At 45.1% G+C, this 22752-nt stretch overlaps 1 protein-coding gene across 1 annotated transcript in view; it reads right to left on the bottom strand.

The window, feature by feature from the left end:
* Nucleotides 1-7963: 7963 nt before the first annotated feature.
* Nucleotides 7964-22752, bottom strand: part of GTF2F2 (general transcription factor IIF subunit 2) — a 115398-nt gene continuing 100609 nt past the window's right edge. The window contains exons 7-8 of the mRNA XM_084767111.1: nt 20456-20599; nt 7964-8826 (exon numbers count right to left, since the gene is read on the bottom strand). Coding sequence (XP_084623237.1) covers nt 8707-8826; nt 20456-20599 — 264 coding nt within the window. The 3' untranslated portion in view covers nt 7964-8706. The remainder of the gene's footprint in view (nt 8827-20455; nt 20600-22752) is intronic.

Genomic DNA, 22752 nt, shown 5'->3' with positions numbered 1-22752 from the left:
CTGGCTTGATGTATTTTGAATTTCTCTTAAATGGGGACTGGCCTGTTTCAAATTGGCTTTGGCTGGGCCAGCATACTCTCCTTCCCCGTCTTTGCACATCTAGTCTTCCTTGAATCCAAGTGAGGGGCAGTGTCAAGGGCCAGAAAAAGCAGAGGAAGCCGCCATGCATGGGCCAGGCAGACCCAGCCTCCAGGGGTCCTCAGAAAGGAGCCCCACCCCACCCCAGCTTACCCTACATCTTGCTCACCTGCATGGCACTATTATTTTACCACCTAAGCTCAAGGTCAGCATAAGTGACTTTAGCTCTCATGCTAGAATTGCTATTCTACCCAATTTAAACTGGATTGGCAAGTCAGCCTTCATGAGCTGTGGCATTAACCACCCTCTTCCCAAAAGTAGATCCTGTGTAGGTGGAGCCTCTACTTCGCAGTCATTTCAGCTGAGGGACGGGAGGCAGCAAACAGTTGTTTTCAAAATAAGGTTTATTCATCTTTCAAGAACTACTTATGGAGTCACAGGTCAAGCCTCTTACATGGTGTGAACAACCAGCTGATGGGGTGAACGTCTAAGTGTCTACGCACCCTGGAATTCATATCCACATTCTCTCCCGCACAGTGATGACATGACAAGGGGCTCTGGAAGGTGAGGTCATGGCCTGGGGCCCTCAGGACCAGGATTGGTGTCCTTTTTTTTATTATTTTTATTAATTTAGTCTTGTTACATCTCAATGGTTATCCCATCCCTTGTATCCTCCCATTCTTCCCTCCCTCCCATTTTCCCTTTATTCCCCTCCCCTATGACTGTTCCTGAGGGGGATTACCTCCCCCTGTATATGCTCATAGGGTATCAAGTCTCTTCTTGGTAACCTGCTGTCCTTCCTCTGAGTGCCACCAGGTCTCCCCCTCCAGGGGACACCTGAGCTGCGGCTAATGTTCTTGCCCTCTCCCCACTAAGTAACAATAGCGATGGTCAAGTTGCAGACCTGAAGTCCCTCACCAGGACCTACTACAACAGGAGCACCCTGGCCATGGACTTTAGGCCTCCAGAACCCAAGCCTTTTTTTTTTTGTTTGTTTGTTTTTGTTTTTGTTTTTTTGAGACAGGGTTTCTCTGTGTAGCCTTGGCTGTCCTGGATTCATTTTGTAGACCAGGCTGGCCTGGAACTCATGTAGATCTTCCTGCCTCTGCCTCCCAAGTGCTGGGATTATAGGCATGGGCCACTGTGCCTGGCTAGATTTCTGTTTTTTCTATGTCCATTTCTCTCTCTCTCTCTCTCTCTCTCTCTCTCTCTCTCTCTCTCTCTCTGTGTGTGTCTGTCTTTGTCTCTCTCTGTGTGTGTGCACGCACATGTGGAGGTCAAAAGCCAAGGAGGTGGGAGTTGGTTCTCTCCTTTTACCATGTGGGAATCTGAGATGGAACTCAAGCTTTTAGGCATGGTGGCTAGCACCTTTACCTGCTGTGCCATGCTCCCAGCCCAGATTTCACTTGCATATAGTTCATTCATTCTATGGTGTTTTATCATAAAGGTTGTGTGGACCAGAATGCCAACTGTTGCAGCTAAACAAAATGTCCCCAAATTCCTTGTGGGTCTCACCAGTTCAGAGACATCTCCTTGTTTGTCAGTGATACTAAATTACATTCTTGGTAAGGACTCTGTATTAAACACCCATCTAGTTAATTTTTTTAAAAAATTGCAGTGTGTGTGTGTGGTTGTGTTCATACCTGAGTCACAGAACCACCTACGTTCTTTACCTCCACCATGTGGCTCCTGAGGTTGAAACTCAGGCACCAGGCAAGCTCTTTTACCCACTGAGCCATCTCACTGGCCCCACTCTTCTACACAGGAGGCCTGGCCACGACTGAAGTTCTTGCCTTCTCAGGAGTGAGAAGGGGCCCTTGTGTCATCTACTTCCAGCGCTCTTCGTCTCCTCAGAGATGGACATTAGACCTTTGAGGTTGAGCTGACTGGAGTAGATGCAGTCAAGCAGGCAGAGAAAGAACCCTGAGATCTGTCACCCAAGAGGTGGCAGTCACCTACAGTGACACACAATGGGGAACACTCCCATTTTTTTTCTCTCCATGGGAGATCACCTCAAAGACAGCTACAATCTGGTTCAGTGATAGTTAAAAGGGGAACATCAGTGCTGGCTAGTAGAGTCTGACAAATGTGGCCTTGGATGTGGGGGTGGGGGGACCCAAACACAGAGGCACCTAAACTCACAGGGGTCAAGAACGGTGAGCTGGGGCTTTGAACCCTTGGAGTTGTTTCATCTCAAACTGGAGTTACCATTTGGTCTGTCTGATAAAGATAAACACTGTAAGCCAGTACCAGGCTTCCTTGGTCTTGCTTTTCATCTGTTAATGATTTTCAACCATTTCCTGTGAAGTGGCTAAAAGTGAACTGTGACCTGCAGGTTAACAATGTTAACAGCCCCAACTTGGGGAGCAGGCTCTATACTGAACATCTACTGACTGTCCACCTTGCAGCAAGCACTGAGCCAAGCTCCAGATCCTTCTCTCGCCTTCTGGCACTGTTCAGAACAGGCTCGACTCAAATGTTTTGATGTTAGGAGGGTGTGAAAGTGGTTCACACTCTGTGGAAACTGTTTTGAATTTGGATCTTTTCCCTGGCCAGCGGCATGCAATTTGATATGGACTAGAGGTATCCAGGCAGTGACGCCAGCACACAGCAAGCAACATACTCCGTAGCGAACACAGTGTTGCTAGGCTGAATCGGAGCTATTTTCAATTTGTGACACGCTCATAGGACACAACTCTGTGGTGAAGCCCTGAAACATTTGTCCATCCTTTTCTTTTTTTTCTGGATCTAAAGACAGGGCTTTTCTGTGTAGCTCTTGCTGTCCTGGAACTCAAGTTGTAGAAGATGTTGGCTGTGAACTCAGAGATCTGCCTGCCTGTTCCTCTCTACAGCTGGGACTACAGGCAAGTCCTTTCATCTTAGGTTCCAGGTGAGAGTAGGAAGGCCTGCTAAGGTGTCAAGGTTCAGACAGTGTGGGATCCCCGGGCAGGGGGTGCAGGCACGTGGAGTAGGGGGAGTGTCACTGAGTTTCTTCAGGAAAGCCTTGATGTTTCCTATAAGCTGCCCACGACCAGCAAGACCTCCACCAAATGACACTTTTAGTTGTCTAGTTGACAATGCATGGCAAAGTCCGTTGTTTTTGAGTCTTGACTGTCACCAGCTGTAATTATGGAATTTTGTGGGAATACAGAGGGATGAGCCTCAGTAGGGGTTAAAAGCACCAAGATTCTGTTGTCCAAGTGGATTAGCGAATCTATGGAGTGAAAGGGGCCATGGTGCCGGGAGGCCTGCATTCCACTACTAAAAAGACATGTGGTATGAAATGCTTTTGCCACTCCTGTGTTTGCGGAATGGGACACAAAGAGTTGTCACATTTCTGACATGCTGACAATGCTTTCTTAGTACACACTAGCATTATGAGAGTATAAGGGTCACCTGCCAGAAATGGGGTCAGGAACTTCTAAACAACTGTGTCACTGCAGTTTCAACTGTAACTTAAGGGTCTTGTTTTTGTTTGTTTTGTTGTTGTGGTGGGTGTTTTGTTTTTTGAGACAGGGCTTTTCTGGCTGTCCTGGAACTTGCTTTGTAGACCAGGTTAGCCTTGAACTCAGAGATCTGCCTTCCAAATGCTGGAATTAAATGGTGTGTGTGCCACCATGTCCAATTTTAATACTTTTAAGCCAACTTAAATTATTTTTCTTTCTCTTCTCTGACCATTAAAAAAAATCACTGAAAGAGCCTGGAGCAAAATGGGACCAAGAAAATATTGTGGAAGCAGGTGGACTTGCAGGACACAAGTGATGCTACCAAGTCACACAGGAGACAGCCATTCTCTACAACTCATGTGCCTGTCCAGTTTCTGCCTCCTGATCTCAGTGGGGTGCAGACAGGTGACACCATTGTTAGTGCAGAGCACCTGCCATGTGCCGTCTTTGGGTGAGACCACAGGGCAAAGCCTTCTAAAGACAGGAGGGCATTAGAAATTAGCTTCACCAACCTCCCTGCGGTGGTTTGAGTAAGAATGGTCCCCATAGGCTCATATATTTGAATGTTTAGTCACCAGAAGAGCAAAATGGTTAGGAAGTGTAGCCTTGTTGGAGGAAGTATTGAGATTTCAAAAGCTTATACTAGACCCAGTTCTCTCTCAGTTGGCCATCACATCAGAATGGGGCTCAGTTACTGCTCCAGCGCAATGAGTGTTGCCATGGCAATGGACTAAGCCCCCCAAACTGTAAGCAAGCCCCCAAATAAATGTTTTCTTCTCTAAGAGTTGCCTTGGTCACGGAGTCTCTTCCCAACAATAGAAGTGACTAAGACACTCTCCCAGAGCACAAATGTAACCTCCACGGACCACTTCCCTCAAGCCAGAGCCTGTCCCCTTCCCGTGACGGACAGCAGTGGCACCTTATCCCTGTGGTGCAGACGGAGAACAACTTGAAACATTGGCTGTAATGTCTTGGCTTCTTTTCTGGTGTACATGCTGCTCTTTGTGATCAACACACGCACTTTCTCTCAGGAGGATTCAACCGAAAGCAACTGGGAAGAGCTATTAAAGCGATCCTGTAGGCAGTGGTAGAGTGCACGCTTTCCATGTGTGAAGGCCTGGATTCAATCCCGAGAGCCCCTACCTGTAGTTTGGCGGCCATGTGCCTTGTAGTCCTGGCCACTCGGGAGGCTGAGTTAGGCACGAGCCTGGGAGTTTAGGGCTACGTGAGCAGTACAGAAAGACTTTGTCTCACACAGAAAGCAAAGACATCCTGGTTTCCTTGGCTGTCCTTTGCCCAGCCGGACTCCCTGGCATCCATTTGCAAGACAAGCATGTGCAACTTGAACTCACACGTGGGAGTGTTTCATTTCAACTTATTAAGCTTGCAAGCCAAGGCTTGCTCAGCTTTCCGACGGATCTGCGTAGGTGGTAACAGAATGTGATCTCAGAGCTGGCTGTTTGACGCCGCTAAGGCTCCACCTGCCAACGCTGTCTGAGAGTATGGAAGCTTTCCTTTAAACAGGATAGAAAGCCTAGTGAGTAATGACTTCCCTCCTTCCACAGCTACCCTGGACCAGGAAAGCCCTCTTGTAGCCACTCTGGGGCCTTTCGGTGTGGGAACAGCCACCACACTGTCCTATAATGGAGTTTTTGCTGGCAAAACCAATGGCACCCAATGGGTATGAATCAGCCTCACACTGTTGGGTTCCACAGGCCAGAACCAGGAGTGGGTATGATGTGGGCCAGCAATAGTTAAAGCTTTGACTAGAGTTCAACCTGTAGCCTTCCAGTTTCATGATTAAGACTTTGCTGCCCATCTCCACCCATTTTCAGACAAGATCTTTTTGTTGTTGTTGTTGTTGTTTTGAGACAGGGTTTCTCTGTGTATCCCTGGCTGTCCTGGACTCGCCTTGTAGACCAGGCTGGCCTCGAACTCACAGTGATCCTCCTGCCTCTGCCTCCCGAGTGTCAGACAAAATCTTAATACGCAGTTCTGGCTAGCCTGAAATTTGCTACACAGACCAGGTTGGCCTCCAACTCAGAGATCCATCGTCTTGTGCCTCCTGGGTGCTATGATTAAGGGCATATGTCACCATGCATGGCAAGACACTATTTTACTGTCTACTGCTTAGAACCAGCCCTTCCCTTTATTCTACATGCTAGGGGCTCAGTGTTCTCAACCCTCCAATCCTAGTTCAGTGGCTCAGTGTTCTCAGTCTGTTACTTGGGAGTGCATAATCATGCCTAGCAAAACTATAGGTTTTTAGTGTGTGAATCTTCATCTCCTAGTAGCAGGATTGCTGGGTTGCCTATTTAGCTCTGTAAGAATCTTCTAAATTTTGCTCAAGAGCTGTGTCCTTCTGCAGGACCATGGACAGTATCTGTGAGCTTTGGTTGGCCTCCTTGCTCACTAGTATCCAACACAGTTAAGTTTCCATAGAAAGGTTTTAACCTATCCCAATAGGCACGTAGCATTTTTTGGTCTTAATTTTTTCTCTAGTTATCACTAATGGACAGCTTTTCAAGTGCAGATCCAACCCATTTTAAACCAGGTAGTTTGTTTTGTTATTGGTTCTGAGAGATCTTTTATAGTTTTGATGCAAACCTTTTGTATGAAGAACATTTTGGTAAAGCACACTTCACCAACACAGCCTTTTCTTCAGCATCACTGTGGAAAGAGCAGCCTTTACTTTTGAAGTTTGTGCCACAGTGCTGTCTCTTTGGAGGTCCACATCTGACAGATGCCTTTCAACACTGAGCTGAGTGAGTGCATACTAATGCCACATCTGCGTCCTGGGCACGGTGGCCTAGAGGATGTCTAGGTGGGCAGCAGACCATCTTAAAGGACCTGTATGGTAGCCTGCTGCTGTTGCACTGTACGTGTCCTCTTGAATCCGCCTTTCCTCTTCTTGCCCAGTTAACAGAGGCTCTTTAGCAGTGCTAGAAGGAAGGGCTCTCCGCATCCTGTTCCTGTCTGCTGTGATCCTGACTCTGTTCCCTACAAAGGCTGTGCTGTCTTTGGGAAGTCCAGCTGCTCTAGAGTACTCATGGGAAGTCAAGTGAGGCTTCCAATATTTTCACTGACTAGATGAAAGGCAGAGTAGCTAACAGGCTGTGGCTGATACAGAGAGACCAAATGGTAAGCAGAGGTAAGACCTAATGTCAAGAGAGCAGCCCAGTGTGGCCCCCAGCTTGGTGCTCCACTGATGGGATGGTGATAAATGATAACAACCGACACCTGCAGCGCAGACTCTGAGCAGAGGAGGTATCCTTGTGTTTCAGGAAAGTGCCACAGAACAGACCCAGCAAGATCTGTGTAGGTTATCAAGGACAAGGCAGGCACTACACGCTCAGCTCTACAGTTACCATTGCTATCACCATAGGCTTCTGGACACGAGGCTTCCACTCATGCAGAAGTGGAGAGGAGCAAAAGCTGGAGTGGATGTAACCAGTGAATAAACATATGAAATTGTCAGGTGAGAAAAAATTTTAAAAAGCAGAGACCAGGGGTGGACCACATCGGGCTCCTGCACAAGAATGAGGTGAGACAGCCAAGGGTGACTGGGGACCAACATGACCTTCCTTAGGCAGACCTGTATTTCAGAAATCTGGTGACATGCCACTAAAAGCAAATAATGTGGCAAGATCCTTCTCTTAATGAAAAATTATTTCCTTGCTTTAACTGTACAACATTTTCGGCATTTGAACTCTTGGTTGCAGACATCCAGAGGCAGAGGATGAAATGTGCGCATACTCTAAGCATCTTCCCTTGTGCTTACTTGAAGCGTCGTTTGCTCCGCAGGCATGGTTCTGGACTGCCGTAACACATGGCATTTTGTCTTGAAGAAACACATGGTGCTCATGCACTGCTTCCATCCAGTCACTAAAGAGGGCGAGACGAGGGCATGTCGATGCTCCAGGAAACAGCACTATGCTTTTCTACCTCAGCTGCACCAACCCAAGAGCCCTAAGTTAGTGGCAATGAAATCGGACAGTGAAGGGTCAGCCCTTGCCCGCAGAATGGGAAGTAAATTCTCAGGCAAAGCCAGCCTCCAAAGAGCTGGCTAGAGAGATTTATCTTGAAATTAAAAAGGCATTCAGTTTTCAATTATTATAAGAAAAACTTAAAACTCTTTTCATCTGTGTCTGTGTAACTGTATGGACACATATGTGTAGGTAGGTGCCCGTGTAGACCTGAGGAGGCCGTGAACCCCTTCAAGCTGGAGCTACAGAAAGTTGAGAGCCAGCCGCTTGGATGCCGGGAAGCAAACCCACATTCTCTGCAACAACAGTGTGTGCCCATAACCTCTGAGTCAGCTCTCTAGCCCGTTTCTTATTTTAAAAGTAAACAAAATGAGCATTAACTGTCCACAGTCTTGACTGTTTCTCTTACTAATATCACATAGGTAAAATAAGACAGTGATAAAAGTTGCCATGTAGAACAAAGCAAACAGGTTCCTTTATTAATGTGTTTGGAGGTGAAACATTACCTCTATAGAAATAGACAACTTCTCTCCTCAGTTTCAGAAAATGGGATGTCGCCCCCATGTCCCTTTATAGTTTCTGTAGCTGATGCCCCTCCCTTTGGATCTTAATTCCTCAGAGATAGAATTTTTTTTTTTTCAAGAAAAGGTTCCTCTGTGTAGCCTTGGCTGTCCTGGACATGTTTTGTAGACCAGGGTGGCCTTGAATTCACATCGATCTGCCTGTCTCTGCCTCCCCAAGTGTTGGATTACAGGTGTGTGCCACCATGCCTGGCTAATACAATTTTCATTTAGGAAATATCCCATTTACAGTCAAAAAGTTAAGACAAAGGCAGTTTTAATTCCCGGGCCCCTGCCCATACCATGAACCTTTTTTCTTTTATGGAGGAGGGTCCTGCTGTGTATTCCAGGCTGGCCTCAAACTCACGCATGCCTTCCTGCTCCAGCCTCCTGACTGTAGGACACACGCACGTGCCAGAATGCCCGGCTGAATGCTATGGCTTAACAGAAGTTTAGTCTATAAATAACATCTCTCTCTTCAAAAAACACTTAAGGAACTTTATGGAACCCCAGCTTTAACAGTTTACTGACAGGAACGCAGAGCCCGTTAGCTGTCTGCCCTGTTAGCTGTCAGCATGTGGTGCGAGCCGCTGGGCTGGCCTAGGCCACCTGTAACTGCTGGAGCACACGGCTGTCTCAGTCGCTCTTCTCATCTGCTTGGTAATGCCTGTACTCTGGCTTCAGCTCCCAAGTGTTCTTGTGAATCCCTTTCACATTCTGAATGCCGATTTCTTTCAAGATTTCTTTCAGGTATCCCTAAAAATCAAGACCAAAAAAAAGCTCCACAGATTAGATTATCAAGGCAGGAAATAACACTTAAAATGAAATACACCAAATACTCAGAAATAACAAAAACTATCATTCTTAAAACCCAAGTGGGGCTTTCCATGAAGGGGCTCAGCAAACTATTTTTTTTTTAAAATTCTACAGTGCACACCTCACTAAACACACAACTGTGTGCAAAGGTCTATTTTTTTTTAAAGACTTATTTATTATGTATACAGTATGCATCAGATCACATTATAGATGGTTATAAGCCACCATATGGTTGCTGGGAATTGAACTCAGGACCTCTGGAAGCACAGTCAGTGCCCTTAACCTCTGAGCCATCTCTCCAGCCCCCGTGCAAAGGTCTTAAAGTCCTGAATAAAAACAATGCTTAGAGGAAAAAACACTTTAAGTAATGGTGGCTCCATGTTCACTGAATTACATGGAGGGCAATCTGCTCTTGACTTTAGTCGTAACAGACTCAGTCCAGAGACTGCAACCAGCAGTTTCAGAAGCATACACACAGACAGCACGCACTGTAGGATGGGAAGTAACAGTCACAAGGCAACCACGTGACAAATATCTAGAAATTCCACCTCTAAGACAGGTTTCAGAAGACCCCTTTCCTGTGGAATAGGGAAAGGCATTGTCTTTGTGGTCCCTGGGCCTGCCAAAGCAGAGAACTAAGAACTAATGAGACGCATTGGAAGTAGGAGGAGCAGGCTTCCTGTGCTCGGCTCACACTAGCTTCTGTCCCTGAGAACCTGCTTAGAAAATGACTACTGGAGTCATAGAAATTGTGGTCATTGTTTGCCAAAGCCACTGGAGCACCCACTATAAACGGATACAAATACAAATGACAGTAGCCCCCAGAGGAGAAAGGAAAGCCAATTAGTCACAAGCTATGTGTTCAACCAAGCTAACTTCTGAACATATGCTTCAAAGAACCAGTGTTCACATGGCTCCACTGACTGCCAGAGGCTCTAATTCACTGAGAAGAGAGGCATGGAGAGTGAGCAGGTAATATACGCACTGCATGCACTACTACCCAAACCACACTGTGTGCGTGTGCATGCGTGTATGCGTGCACGTGCAGTCAGTTTTACCATGCAGCCCTGGCTGGCCAGGAACTCTCTTATGTAGACCAGCTAGTTTTGAACTCAGAAATCTACCTGTCTCTGCTTTCAGAGCACTGGGATTAAAGGTGTTTGCCACAATGGCCCTTTTCAAACAGGGTCATACTATATAGTCTGGGCTGGCCTGCAACTCTCTATGTAGGCCAGGCTGGCCCTAAGCTAGTTGAGCTCTCCCTGGCTCTGCCTCCAGAGTGCCACCAGACTCAGAGTTGTACTTGCTTTTGAGACATGGTCTCATTATGCTGTTCAGGCTGATCTAAAATTTGTGATCTTCGTTCCTGTGTCCAAGTCTCTAGCTGCTTCCACCAACTACTCTGATGTTCCACCATATCTGCTCTGAGGTTGGTGTAGCTCTGACACTCCAGGACCTTTGAGCCCTTGATATCCTTTGTTCTCTGAACCTCACCAGAGCAGGGCACTGCATGTTACCAAATAGTCCACTTCCTACCTTTGCTGATTTGGAATAATGGACTCCCTTTGTAGACCAGGCTGGCCTTGAACTCAGAGAGATCCGCTTGCCTCTATATCCTAACTGCTGGGATTAAAGGCGTGTACCGCCACCGCCAAGCCAATATCTAGAAATTTAACAGCTCTGTGAGGTCCTTGGAAGGCTTAGTGTCTCTGTCTCCTGGACAGCCTTACAGCACACAGGCCCCAGCAGATGGCAGCAACGAACCAAGGGAGGCCTAGGTTCCCCAGGCGGCTTGCCTGCCTCCCACACCTTCTATAGCTGGCTCTGCTGAGGGAATGAGTGTGAATGAGTAAGCATAAAGGCTTGGGCATGCAGGTAATATGTACGTCTACCATCTGCTATTTCAAATTGCACTTGAAAAATGGGACACTGTTCATAAACTACTTTCTAATTAAACTGGATTCATAAATGGAAAATGATGGGTTAGGCAGAAATGATTCTTAGTTTAGGTGCCAAGAATGACATCTTTGTAAAATTCCAAAGAATGGTTTATTGTGAGGCTGCTAAAATCCTGTTGCACAAACAACCACACAGTTGTGGATGCACTGCAGTGGGTCCACATGCAAACAACAATCACCAGGAGCATTGCAGCAGCCCAGGGAAAAGCAGCTCTCTTGACTTCACAACTATAATTCAGGCCAAAAGAAAAGGGGAAGACAAGAAAGTGTTAAACATGAAACGGGACTCAGCTGTGAGGGGCTAGGCTCACAACCCAAGACAGCCTTCACTCTGCAGCTGGCTCTTTCCCACACACTCCCCTTCATCCGGCAGTGCCGTGCACAGACTTGTTTTAACAGTAAGATGGAGATGAGAGTCACAGCCTACTGACCTGGGCAAGTAACAAAACAGAATCAGAGCCACAACACTTAACTGCCACAACTTTGTAGGGTGGTGTCTTCAAACTTCCTTCATTTTTAGGATGTTTCAAACCATAAGTGAAGGGCATTTTAACCCAACCAATGAAACAATTTGGCAAGGAGTAGGCAAAGTGTTTAGACAGGAAGTAGCAAGAGGGAAAAACATGCTCAGAAAGGCACGTATAGAGATTCTAGCTGGAGTTATTGTTGCTGGGATGAAATGCACAGCCACAAGGCAAGCTGGGAGGAAGCGGTTTATTCGGCTTACACCTCCACAGGGCAGGAGCTGATACAGAGACCATGGAGGGATGCTGCTGGCTTGTTCTCCAAGGTTTGCTCAGCCTTTTTTTTTTTTTTAATAGACCTAGCACTATCAGCCTAGGGATGGTACTACCCATCATGGGTTAGACCCTCCCTATCAATCATTAATTAAGAAAATGACCTACAGCCAGATTTTATGGAGACATTCTCAATTGAGGTCCTCTCCTTTCAGATGACTCTAGCCTATGTCAAGTTGACATAAAAATTAGCCAGCACAATAGACAATAGTGAGCTGTTTCAAAGATGTCCCTCCTGGCCTGCAAGTCTCATCTCAAATCCCTTCAGGGGCTTCATTCTGGCTATGCCTCCCACCCCGACCCCACCATTCTCTCTCTCTGTGCTTTTGGGTGCTGCCTGCTCGGTAATGCTTACCCCACTCCTCATATCTGAACCTTTTATCCTTTACGTTTAGGCTTCAATGGCACTTCTGCAATTTTTCTTAGCAGTCATCTCATTCCACAGTGCCTCTCCACCATTCCAAGACAGCACTGCCCCCCTAAAGTTTCTGCAATACCCAGTTTTGGTTCCTTCTGTGCTTAAACTGACTTCAGGCCTTATTTGTTTACGTGTCTCTCATCTTAAGCCACATGCTCCTGCAGGCCTCCCCAGGCCTCCCCCCGTAACCACCGACACCAAGTGCACTACTCAGGTGAGTAGGATGCTTATTAGGCAGCAGGGAGCCAGGGAGGTGCTAAGAGGTGCAGACATGAGCGTCATGAACTCCACTTCTTCGTACTTTGGGAATTTTGTTGCAGCTGTATGCAGTAAAGCATACCCAATCGCATAATAATGTTACTGCAACACTGACCACGTGCCGTTGAAGTGGGACAGAACCTCAGTCTTCCTGCAGAATGGACCAGGTAGAGACACACATATACACAGGCAAGCACAGTGTGAGCCACATACGCAGTGTGTGCTAGGAGCTCTGGGAAGGGCTCCTGCCTCTGCCTGCATAGGTGTTCTCTGAGGATGGGTACAGAGCCTTGACTTTCCATCTTACTCTCCCTACCTTAATGCCTGTATTTCAGAAAGATGCCAGACGCAGGTAGAGCTTAGTGTCGCACGGGACTGGGATGTTTCTCATTAGTGTGGGCACATCACTCAAACACTTGCTCAGCCTCAGGGCTTCATCAAAAGGGTGTGTGGGAGGGAACTGATGGCAAGTGAAGGCTGAGCAGAGGGGGATGAAGTGGCATAGCTACTGTGAAGGCGGCAGCAAACACCTGAACACAGGGGCCAGGGCATCGGGTCAGGTTTTGTATTTAATAAAACTGTGGTGACTAAGAAGTCAGAATTGGCCAGTGGACTTCCTGTCCTCCCCGCCCCCCAAGCCTAGGACAAGGTGCAAGCAGCATGTGACTTAGCCTCCTCTGTTTACTAACACCCCACCCTACCTACTTCTTTTCTTCTCCAGCCCTGTCAACATAAGAAAACTAATCTGCATTTCATTTCATCAGACATTTCAGTAATAAGCTTTATTTACATAATAATAAATCAAGGGAACTTGATTAAGAACAGCTCTGACAGGAAGCAGATTCACTAAGTTAATCATAGACCCTGCTTGGGTCTGTCACAAAACTGGCTCTAGAAGTTTAGACCAAGTGCCCAATATGCAGGTCTGTATGTTCCAGAATGTGTGTCATATTATGGGGTACCACAGGAGGAAGGGGTCATAAACAGGGTTTTCTGTGTGAGTAAGTGACTCCTTTCAAAGTTGTCAGCAGAACAAAGGACTTACTGATGAGGCAGTTAGTGACTCTAAGGCACAAGATTGCTCATTAAGAAACAAACTACACATTAGGAGTAAACAGTGAAGAAAGGACCAGATGCTCCCACTACTTCAGACAGAATAAACTGTGAACAGGAGAGGGAAGGTGGTGCTGGGGGCTTCTGTGGAGCAGGGGCCTGCATTCTTCTCCGCTGCTCCTCACTAGTTGCCCACCCCATCCTGCATCTTTTCTTGGTTCCCACCGCTTGTATTTCTTCCTTTGAAAAACAGCCAACAGATGGGTGATAATAAAATTGTCAAAGGGTAAAAAACCTCGCCTGTCTCTACATTTTATTCAAACCTTGAAAAACTAGCTAATTATTGCATTAATATTTTTTGTGCTGAAAAAGCCTCATCTGTCTGGCAGTGGTTAAGTATCTTCTTATAGGTCTGAAGGGCTCAGATGAAGTTCACTTTCCTGTTAATTGTAAAACAATGTATCAATCAGTGTGTAGCCTTGACTGGTTTGTGCTGGCCTCAAACTCACTGCCTGCCTCTGCCTCCCGCATGCTGGGATTAGAAGTGCGCCCCAGGCCAGGCTCCTTTAACTCTGGTTGCAGGCAGGCTTCCATACCGGGCCAGTTATTTCTATATGGAACTGGTGGAACTTTGGCTATTATAAACTAGGCTATAATGGTTTAAAACTGGGAGTAAAAGAACAAATTATTAGCTACTGGAAAACAGATATCCAAGTCTCAGTAAAAGAGAAAACACCACTTATTTTGCAAAATCACTGAGTATGACTTCTTACCCAGGGTACGGTGGAGACAGAAAGCAGACCTGCACTAGTCTAGGACTGGGGGTGGGCGACTGCTCTGGGGTATATGCGAAGCTTTCTAAAGCTGCCTGTGGTAGTTTTTGATTTTCAGTAAACTTAAGTCTACTGAGCTGGACAGTTCAATATAGTTGATTCTGCAAACAAAGACCTTAAACTAAGAAGAATGACTTAAGATGAAACTGCATGTGCTGGCAAATACCTACAGTCCCAGCGCGCAGGAGGCCAGCTACTACTCACTGAGTTCAAGGCTGGCCTGGGCTACACACGGAAAAGTATTAATTTTCTGGCCAAACAGTTAAAGGAAGTGTGTGGCTCTGCATGTTATTCACACTACAACTACTGAGAGTTGCATTCTGGGAATAGGGCTGACTGATTGACTGATGCTGTAAAAGACAGCTCAGGCAGCTAACGTGAGGCTGGGAGGTCCCAGATGCAGAGGTACTAGTTGCTTTTTCTTTTTGCTAGGAATGCTTCTTGAACAGAGAGTCCAACATAAACAAGATACTCTGTTGAAGAAAATCCTTTCCATATGGATGGCAAGCCTGAAATCATGCCTCTCCAGCTTGCTGAGGAACTAAAACAACAGTTTTAGTTAGTTAGGGGCAGTTAGTAATCTCAGTTTTACATTACCTCTCCTTAAAACTGAGTGGAGAGGGCTGGAGAGATGGCTCAGAGGTTAAGAGCACTGCCTGCTCTTCCAAAGGTCCTGAGTTCAATTCCCAGCAACCATATGATGGCTCACAACCATCTATAATGAGATATAGTGACCTCTTCTGGCTCTCAGGCAGAATACTGTATATGTAATCAATAAATATTAAAAAAAAAAAAAACTGAGTGGAGAGGCGGCTCAGTAGTCAGAGCACTGGCAAAGCACCCAAGTTCAGTCCCCAGCACCTACTGCAGGCAGCTCACAAGCACCTGAACTTCAGGCCCAAGGGGTCAGACACCTTCTCTTCTGGCCTCTGCAGGTATGGGCACACACACATTACTCATTTGTTCTTTATCAACATTAAATTCAAAGTTTCTGGGTTACCACTCACAGAAAAATTCTGTCTACATTTTGCACACAAATAACACCCACTTTTGTCTCCTGAACATCTGTCCCCTATACTATCACCCTGTAGCATCTTCTATATCAGCTTGAGTTGTTTGGGAATGTTACTAAATTTATCTTAAAATATGACCTCATTCATAGATGAGGTGAAGAAAAAAAAAAAAGAACCAAAAAATTACTGAAAACCAGAAATAATAAGCTGGGCCTGCTGGGGCACGCTCTTAAGCCCTGACCTCAGGGAGGGCAGACAAGACGGCATCAAGGTCAAGGGTGTCTGAGCTACAGTTCCAGGTCAAAGCCAGTCTGGGCAGCCAAGTATGACCCAGCCTCAAAACAACTGTCCAAACAGGGCCAGGATAGAGGTGAGGGGAAGGAATGGTTCTAACTAGACAATACTAGTAGCTACTTCAAGCTAGCTCGAAAGCCATGGTATAGAACTTTATAGCAATGTGGGGCAATACATCCTTTTTTGGGAGGGGTGGTAATGTGAATTTTAGTTTGTTTTTGTCTTTTGTAATTGAAAATCACCACCAATTCACTGACTCCTAATAGGATAGCTGAAAAATTCTTAGGTTTAGTGGTAAAGGTGAACATTATTTTCAGACCTTTAGCTATTTTATCCTTGGAGAAATAGTATATAGTCTTTGATTCCAGATTTTACATAAATTACTTTTATTCAAATGCTTAGAAAGAAAAGATTCTTTTGGCCAGGTGCAGTCGCCTGTAATCCCAGCACTTGGGAGGCAGAGGCAGGTGGACCTCTGTAAGTTCGAGGCCAGCCTGATCTACAAAGTAAGTCCAGGCAAACCAAGGCTACACAGAGAAACCCTGTCTTGAAAAACCAAAAAGAAGAGGGGAAAAAAGATTCTTTTACTTTATGTGTATGGGTACTTGACCTATATGTGTGCCCATCAGATACTCTAGAATTGGAGTGACAGACATTGTGAACTACCATATGGATACTAGGAATCAAATTTAGGTCCCCTGGAAGAACACGTGTGCTCGTAGCATGGGGCAATCTCTCCAGCCCCAAATTTTGTTTATTTTCATTTTAGGCATGTATTTGCCTGCATATATGTATGCGCATCATATGTATGTCTGGTGCCCTTGGAAGCTAGGTGAGAGCGTTGAATCCCCTAGATCTAAAGTTGTGAGCTGCCAGGTAGGTGTTGGGAACTGAACCTGGGTCCTCTGGAAAAACAACTAGTGCTCTTAACTGCTGAGCCACTTATGAAGATCTTTATTATTTATTCAAATTTTTACTCAAGCCTCTCTGGAAATAACTTGTGAGTCCTTGGCTAACTCTACCTAGGCAAATACAGCTCCGTAACTGCTTTGTTGATGGAACACCTACCTTGCAAAGAAACACTCTTTGTTGGGCAGGACTGTGCAAGTATGGGCACTAGGTTGCACTTAGTCTTCCTATGTCTGAAACCTCTCTATTAAAAGCATATCTGGCAATTATCCAACCATCTACTGTGAATTAAAAGATGGCACACTTGGAGGCCAGTGAGGTGGTGCAGTAGGAGAGGTTCTGTAGCCAAGCCTGATGACTTGAGTTTGACCCATGGAACCTACACAGTGGCCAGAACTAATTCTCCCAAGCTATCTTTTAACTTCTACATGTGCACCCACACATACAAAATAATAATACACCTGGGAGGATAAAGTTCAAGGAAATGACGGGGCTCAATTATAACCAGAGCTGGCTTTCTATGACACTAATACAAATGTATATTGGTAAAAGGGAGATGCTAGAACAGTGTATGTCAGGTCTCAGAGTTCCCTTGGCAATTTCATTTTTCTTTTTCTTTTTTCATTTTTCGAGACAGGGTTTCTCTGTCTTAACAGCTCTGGCTGTCCTGGAACTGGCTTTGTAGTCCAGGCTGGCCTCAAACTCACAGAGATCCCCCTGCCTCTGCCTCCCGAGTGCTGGGATTAAAGGCATGTGCCACCACCACCTGGCTGGCAGTTTCATTTTTCAAAGGGTACTATAAACTTTTCTTTTTGGTTTTTCGAGACAGGGTTTCTCTGTGTAGCATTGGCTGTCCTGGACTCACTTTGTAGACCAGGCTGGTCTTGAATTTACAGAGATCTGCCTGCCTCTGCCTCCCAAGTGCTGGGATTAAAGGTGTGTGCCACTACTGCCCAGCATCTATACATTTTTCAATGGCTTGTTTTTTTGTTTTTTGTTTTGGAGACAGAATTTCTCTTGTAGTCCTAGTTGCCCTTGACTAGCTTAGTAGAACAGCAGGCCAGCCTTGAACTCACAGAGATCCATATGCCTTTGCCTCCAGAGTGCTGGGATTAAAGGCGTATGTCACTACACCCAGCTATAGGTTTATATTGCTAAAGAAAATGTAATGTGTGCTTCTATTTTATAGATATGGAGGAAGACTAAACAAAACGCAGTAGACATTAAAGATCACCAAATGCTGGGGAGAAATAGCAGGTTTCCCCTGATGTTTCATATTTTGTTTTGATTACTTTTAAATTATTTTGATTTTATTTCATGTGTATGAATGTTGTGCCTGTATGTCTGTATGTCTGTGCACTGCATGTACCCCTGGTGCGCATGAAAGCCAGACAAGGGCACTAGATGCTAGACGGTTATGTGTTGTCATATGGTGCTGGGGCTCAAATACTAGCACTATGGAAGAGCAGCCAGCACTCTCACCACTAAGCTATCTCTCTAGCCCCCAATGTTTTATGTTTTAAAGAAAGTAGAAAAGCTAAATGCTGCTGCCTCAAGAGAGAAAGAGAGATAGAAATAGATATAGATAGATAGATAGATAGATAGATAGATAGAGAGAAAGACACACAGAGAGAGTTAAAAGCTGAAGCACATACAAACATTCCTTTATATAGATACCATAATCTTGACTTTGTATCAGGTACCAAAGCTTAGCCTTTCCAAACTGGCTTGTCTTTGAGAAACCTCTACTGTTCTGGCAGCCTACAAAAGCTAAATATTAGTGTATGACAGAAAGATACCCTCGGGTAGTTTCTGTGATGAGTAAGTTTGCTTTTAGAAATGAACGTTTTTTGGAAGATAAAAATAGTAGAAGTAGGAAGACATTTAACTGAGGCTGGCTTACTGTTTCCTAGCTCGAGTCCATTATCGTCATGGCAAGAAGCCTGGCATCATGCAGGCAGAAAGGAGAAGGAGCTGGAGAGCTCAAGCTCTGTACCCTGATCCACAGGCAGCAGGAGACTATGAACCACACTGGGCCTAGCTTAGCTTGAGCATAGGAGATCTCAAAGCCTACCCACACAGTGACACACTTCCTCTAACAAGGCCACCCTTAATAGTGTTGCTCCCTATGGGCCAAGTGTACACACACACACACACACACACACACACACACACACACACACACACACACACGTCTATGGGGAACATTCCTATTCAAACCACCAAAAGATGGGATGTCAGAGATGGAGCGGGAAGGCAGAGGGGGGAGGGGAAGGCAGGAGATATGTGTGAAAACAATGGCATTATAAAGGCCAGCGTGCAAATAGCATCAGTACTGCCAATACTGCAGAGGATTTTATTGTAGGCCAGACTTGGTATTGATGATTTTTTTTTTTTTTTTTTTGGTGTTGGGTTGGAGACTTAGATATTACTCGAAGGTTAAGAGACAGAGACGGCACAAGCCTGCCCTCAGGAGGCTAACAGAGGAGAATAGGAGCTGAGGCTAGCTGGAGAAGAAGGTAAGTAACGTACATGGCAAGACTGCCTCTGTAAAAAAGGAACTGGCTGCTGAGGTGGTACAGCCTCTCAATGACTCAGCTGTTCAGCCGACTTCCCTTCCACAACAGTGGACTACCACAAGAATGGGCTGGAGAGCTGGCTCAGTGGTTAAGCATACTGGATGCTATTTCAGAAGATCTGGGTTCAATCCCCAGCATCCAATGGCAAGCAAAACACCCATACACAAAGAGTGAAATGAAAACAAAACACAAAAATAAAAATAAAAAAGTGAACAGAACAGAGTTTTTGGAGGCAGAGTACATATGTATTATATAGTCCACACTGGCCTTGAGCGTGGCATCTTCCCATTGGAGCCTCTGAATACCTAGATTATAGAGATATGTCACCACGTCTACCCCAGATAGACATTCTAATAATCCCTTTCCTTAGATGCAAAACAAATAACCCTAACACTGCACATTAAGAACAAGAACTTCCTTCGCTGCATTATTGTAATGTCCTTCTACTTGGCTTATTTCCATGTCTAATGTGTATGGTTTATTCTGTAGGAATACCTAATCTGCTATCAGTGTTTGGGATAGCCTTTGCATACAGGCATATTTACATCTAAAAGTAACAAAGATAAACTGCATTAAAACCAGAAGAAATACGGCCTGCTAATAAATTATTTTTTTAAAAAATATTTTAATCTAGCGTGAATGTGTTTTTCAGGCTGTGATGGCAAAAACAATGAAGTCATTAGCTGAGTCGCTGACACTACAGCAGGAATGCTTGAACAAAGATTAAAGAGTAGGAAATGCCTAACATCTCAGACTAATATTAAGAATACCGATTCCTTTTCTTTTTTTCTTTTTTTTTTTTTTTTATGGGACTGGAGTCTGGCAAGAGAGCTGATTCCTTTTCTTCATATAAAATTACTTCTGTTAAGTGTATCTATAGTTTTATTATTAATTTTATGCGATGGGTGTTTTGCCTGCATGTATATCTATCTGTGCACCATGTGCATGCTTAGTGCCTGCAGAGGCCAGAGATGGTGTCAGAGCTCCTTGGTCTGAAGTTATAGATGGTTGCTAGCCACCATGTGGGTCCAAGGAATCATACCTGAGTCTTCTAGAACAGCAGCCAGTCTCTTAACCACTAAGCCATCTCTCCAGGTCCTAACATTGCATTATTGTGTGTACACATGTGCACACACCAGTGCCTTGCTGTGTGTGGCAGCCAGAAGACAACTTTCAGGAGTGAGTTCTCTCCTTTCACAGTGGGTTCTGGGGACCATCAGGCATTCGCAATGAGCACCTTTAAAAAGTGAGCCATTTCCATGGCTCTTACATGTATTTTCAATCTAAAGTAATGAAGTGGATGTTTGAAAGACAAAGCAGCTTTAATTAAGTCTTGTTTTCTGAGTGTTGACATAAACCCTGTCATTAGAAGAGTGGATGCAATTTAATCAGGCTTCTCCTCCCCAATACCATGCTAAGCAGGGCACACTTAAGGGTCAGTATAACTGCATACGTACCACAGGCTGCTTTGTGATGTCGACCAAGTCCTTAAGATTATAGTACTGATGTTTCTCAAAGGCTGAAAAGAGCATGTCTAGGACATGTTGCTTGTCTGCCCGAGCTCGCTTTCCATCTTCTTTCTTCTTCCTTTCATATTCAATCTACAGGCAAAAATGGAAGAAAGGTATCAACTCAACATTTGGAAACAGGCATTTCTGTCTTAGTTACCTGAAAACTACATTTAAAGTTCTACGGTATCAGGCCTCTGGAGAGACTTGCCACAGGGCAGGTTCTCTAGCAACTGAGAGATTTGGGAAGCGCTGGTGAAGAAGAAAGGCGTGGTCGTGCCAGTCTCCCTGCTCACTTTGTGCTGCTGCTTTACAGCTACACACTGACATAGGTCTGACAACAAGAAAGGTACATACACTCAGTGCTGACACCAGTTAACGATTTTTCTGAATTTTTATTTTATCTTACATTAGGTGTCCTTGAAATTTACATTTATACTATACGCCAATTTTTAACATAAAAGTAAAATACCTCTTGTCTAAACAAAAACAAAGACACTGGGGCCTTGTTTGTTTGTGCATCTCACAGAGTTACACCTCTTCACACACACTAACATTGGAAGCAGCTCTCACCCCTCATCAAAGAAGCTTCTCTTTCAGGCAGATGGAGACCATACCCAGAAGCTACAAATGGTAAAAAGCAGAGAAAACTGACCTTGGAGTGCTCACCACCCATACACTTACGATACATGCCAGGGAACATGGTAGAAGAAGGAGCAGAAAGATAGTTACAAGTCAGAGAGAGGATCAAGACATCTGATGTGGGAAAGAATCTTCTGTGTGCGACAGAGAAGTTGCACCCATGAAGTTGCAACTCTATGGTCACCTAAACAAGACCTGAATAGTGACACCAGTTGACATCCAATTTGAATGGAGGAAATCTCAGAAAGTTCTACCTCTAAGTGAAGAGCCACAGGCAACTGATGACTGCTGAGAGAAGGACAATCAAGCCTTCCCCAAGGATGATCTCCTAACTGGTTACCCAATACCAAGCGGTCAGTGTATATACATGAGCAGCACTAAATTAACCCAACAGGCTGAACGTATGTACACACACACAGACACAGACACACACAGAGACACACACAGACACACAGAGGTTAGTTTATGTCAACTTGACATAAGCTAAAGTTATCTGAAAGGGAACTCAGATTGAGAAAATGTCTCCATAAGATCTGGCTATAAGGCATTTTCTTAATTAGACACTCATCAGGGAGGCCAACCCAGAGCTGGTGGCTGAGTTCTAAAAGGAAGGAGGCTGAGCAAAGCAAGTAGGCGGCCTCTACATTATCTCCTGCCTCCAGGTTCCTGTCTTGACTGTCCTGAGCAGTGATACAGAAATAAACCCTTTCCTCCCAAAGTTGCTTTGGTCATGGTGTTTCATCACAGCAATATAAACCCTAAGTAAGACAACATGTAGTAATAACTACAAAAAAAGGAAAAAAAAGACTAGTGCTAATACATGAAAGTAGGAGAGCCTGAAGAGAGAGGAGGGGGAGCAGAGAGAGGGGTGTAGCCGGCATTTGTTACTTTGTGGGTTCTTTTTGCTTCCACCATTCTAATCTCTCAACATTAGATATGAGAGAAAAAAGAAAAGAGAGGAAAGGAAGAGATCCCTGAATAAAGTCAGGGCTGGAAAGGGAGCTGTGCTGTATCAGACTACTTCCTGCTGACTAGGCATCGAGCTCCTCGGTGCAAGTCTGATCTTCGCTGTCAGGATGTCTAACTTCTTTGCATATGACTAGTTAACAAACCATGACCAACAGCAGCTAACAACCAACCAACAATCCATCTCTCAGGGTCCCAGCATTTAAATACTCCTTTAAAAGTCCCCAGAATTCAAAACGTCACCCAACTGCAGAAACTAACTGCAGCTGGCAAAAATCATACCTCTGCTAGAGCACCAGGCAAATCACAGTCAGCTGCTGTGAAGCAGCCCCATATCTCCATGTCTGGGATTAAAACAAAAACATATAGTATTTCTGGTTTTTTGTTTTGTTTTGTTTTTTGTTTTTGAAACAGGGTTTCTCAGTGTACCCTTGGCTGTCCTGGACTTGCTTTGTAGACCAGGCTGGCCTTGAACTCACAGAGATCTGCCTGCTTCTGCCTCCCAAGTGCTGGGATTAAAGGCATGTGCCACCATGCCTGGCTCTATTTCTGTGTTTTTTAAGAAACCAAATTTCTACCTATCTCACTACAGAGGTAGAATAGGCTATGATAACAGGGGCTTGACATGATTAATGTGT

This window comes from Acomys minous, assembly GCF_964271855.1.
Source record: "Acomys minous genome assembly, chromosome: 18".
NCBI lineage: Eukaryota > Metazoa > Chordata > Mammalia > Rodentia > Muridae > Acomys > Acomys minous.
This window is presented reverse-complemented; position numbering and strand designations above follow the sequence as displayed.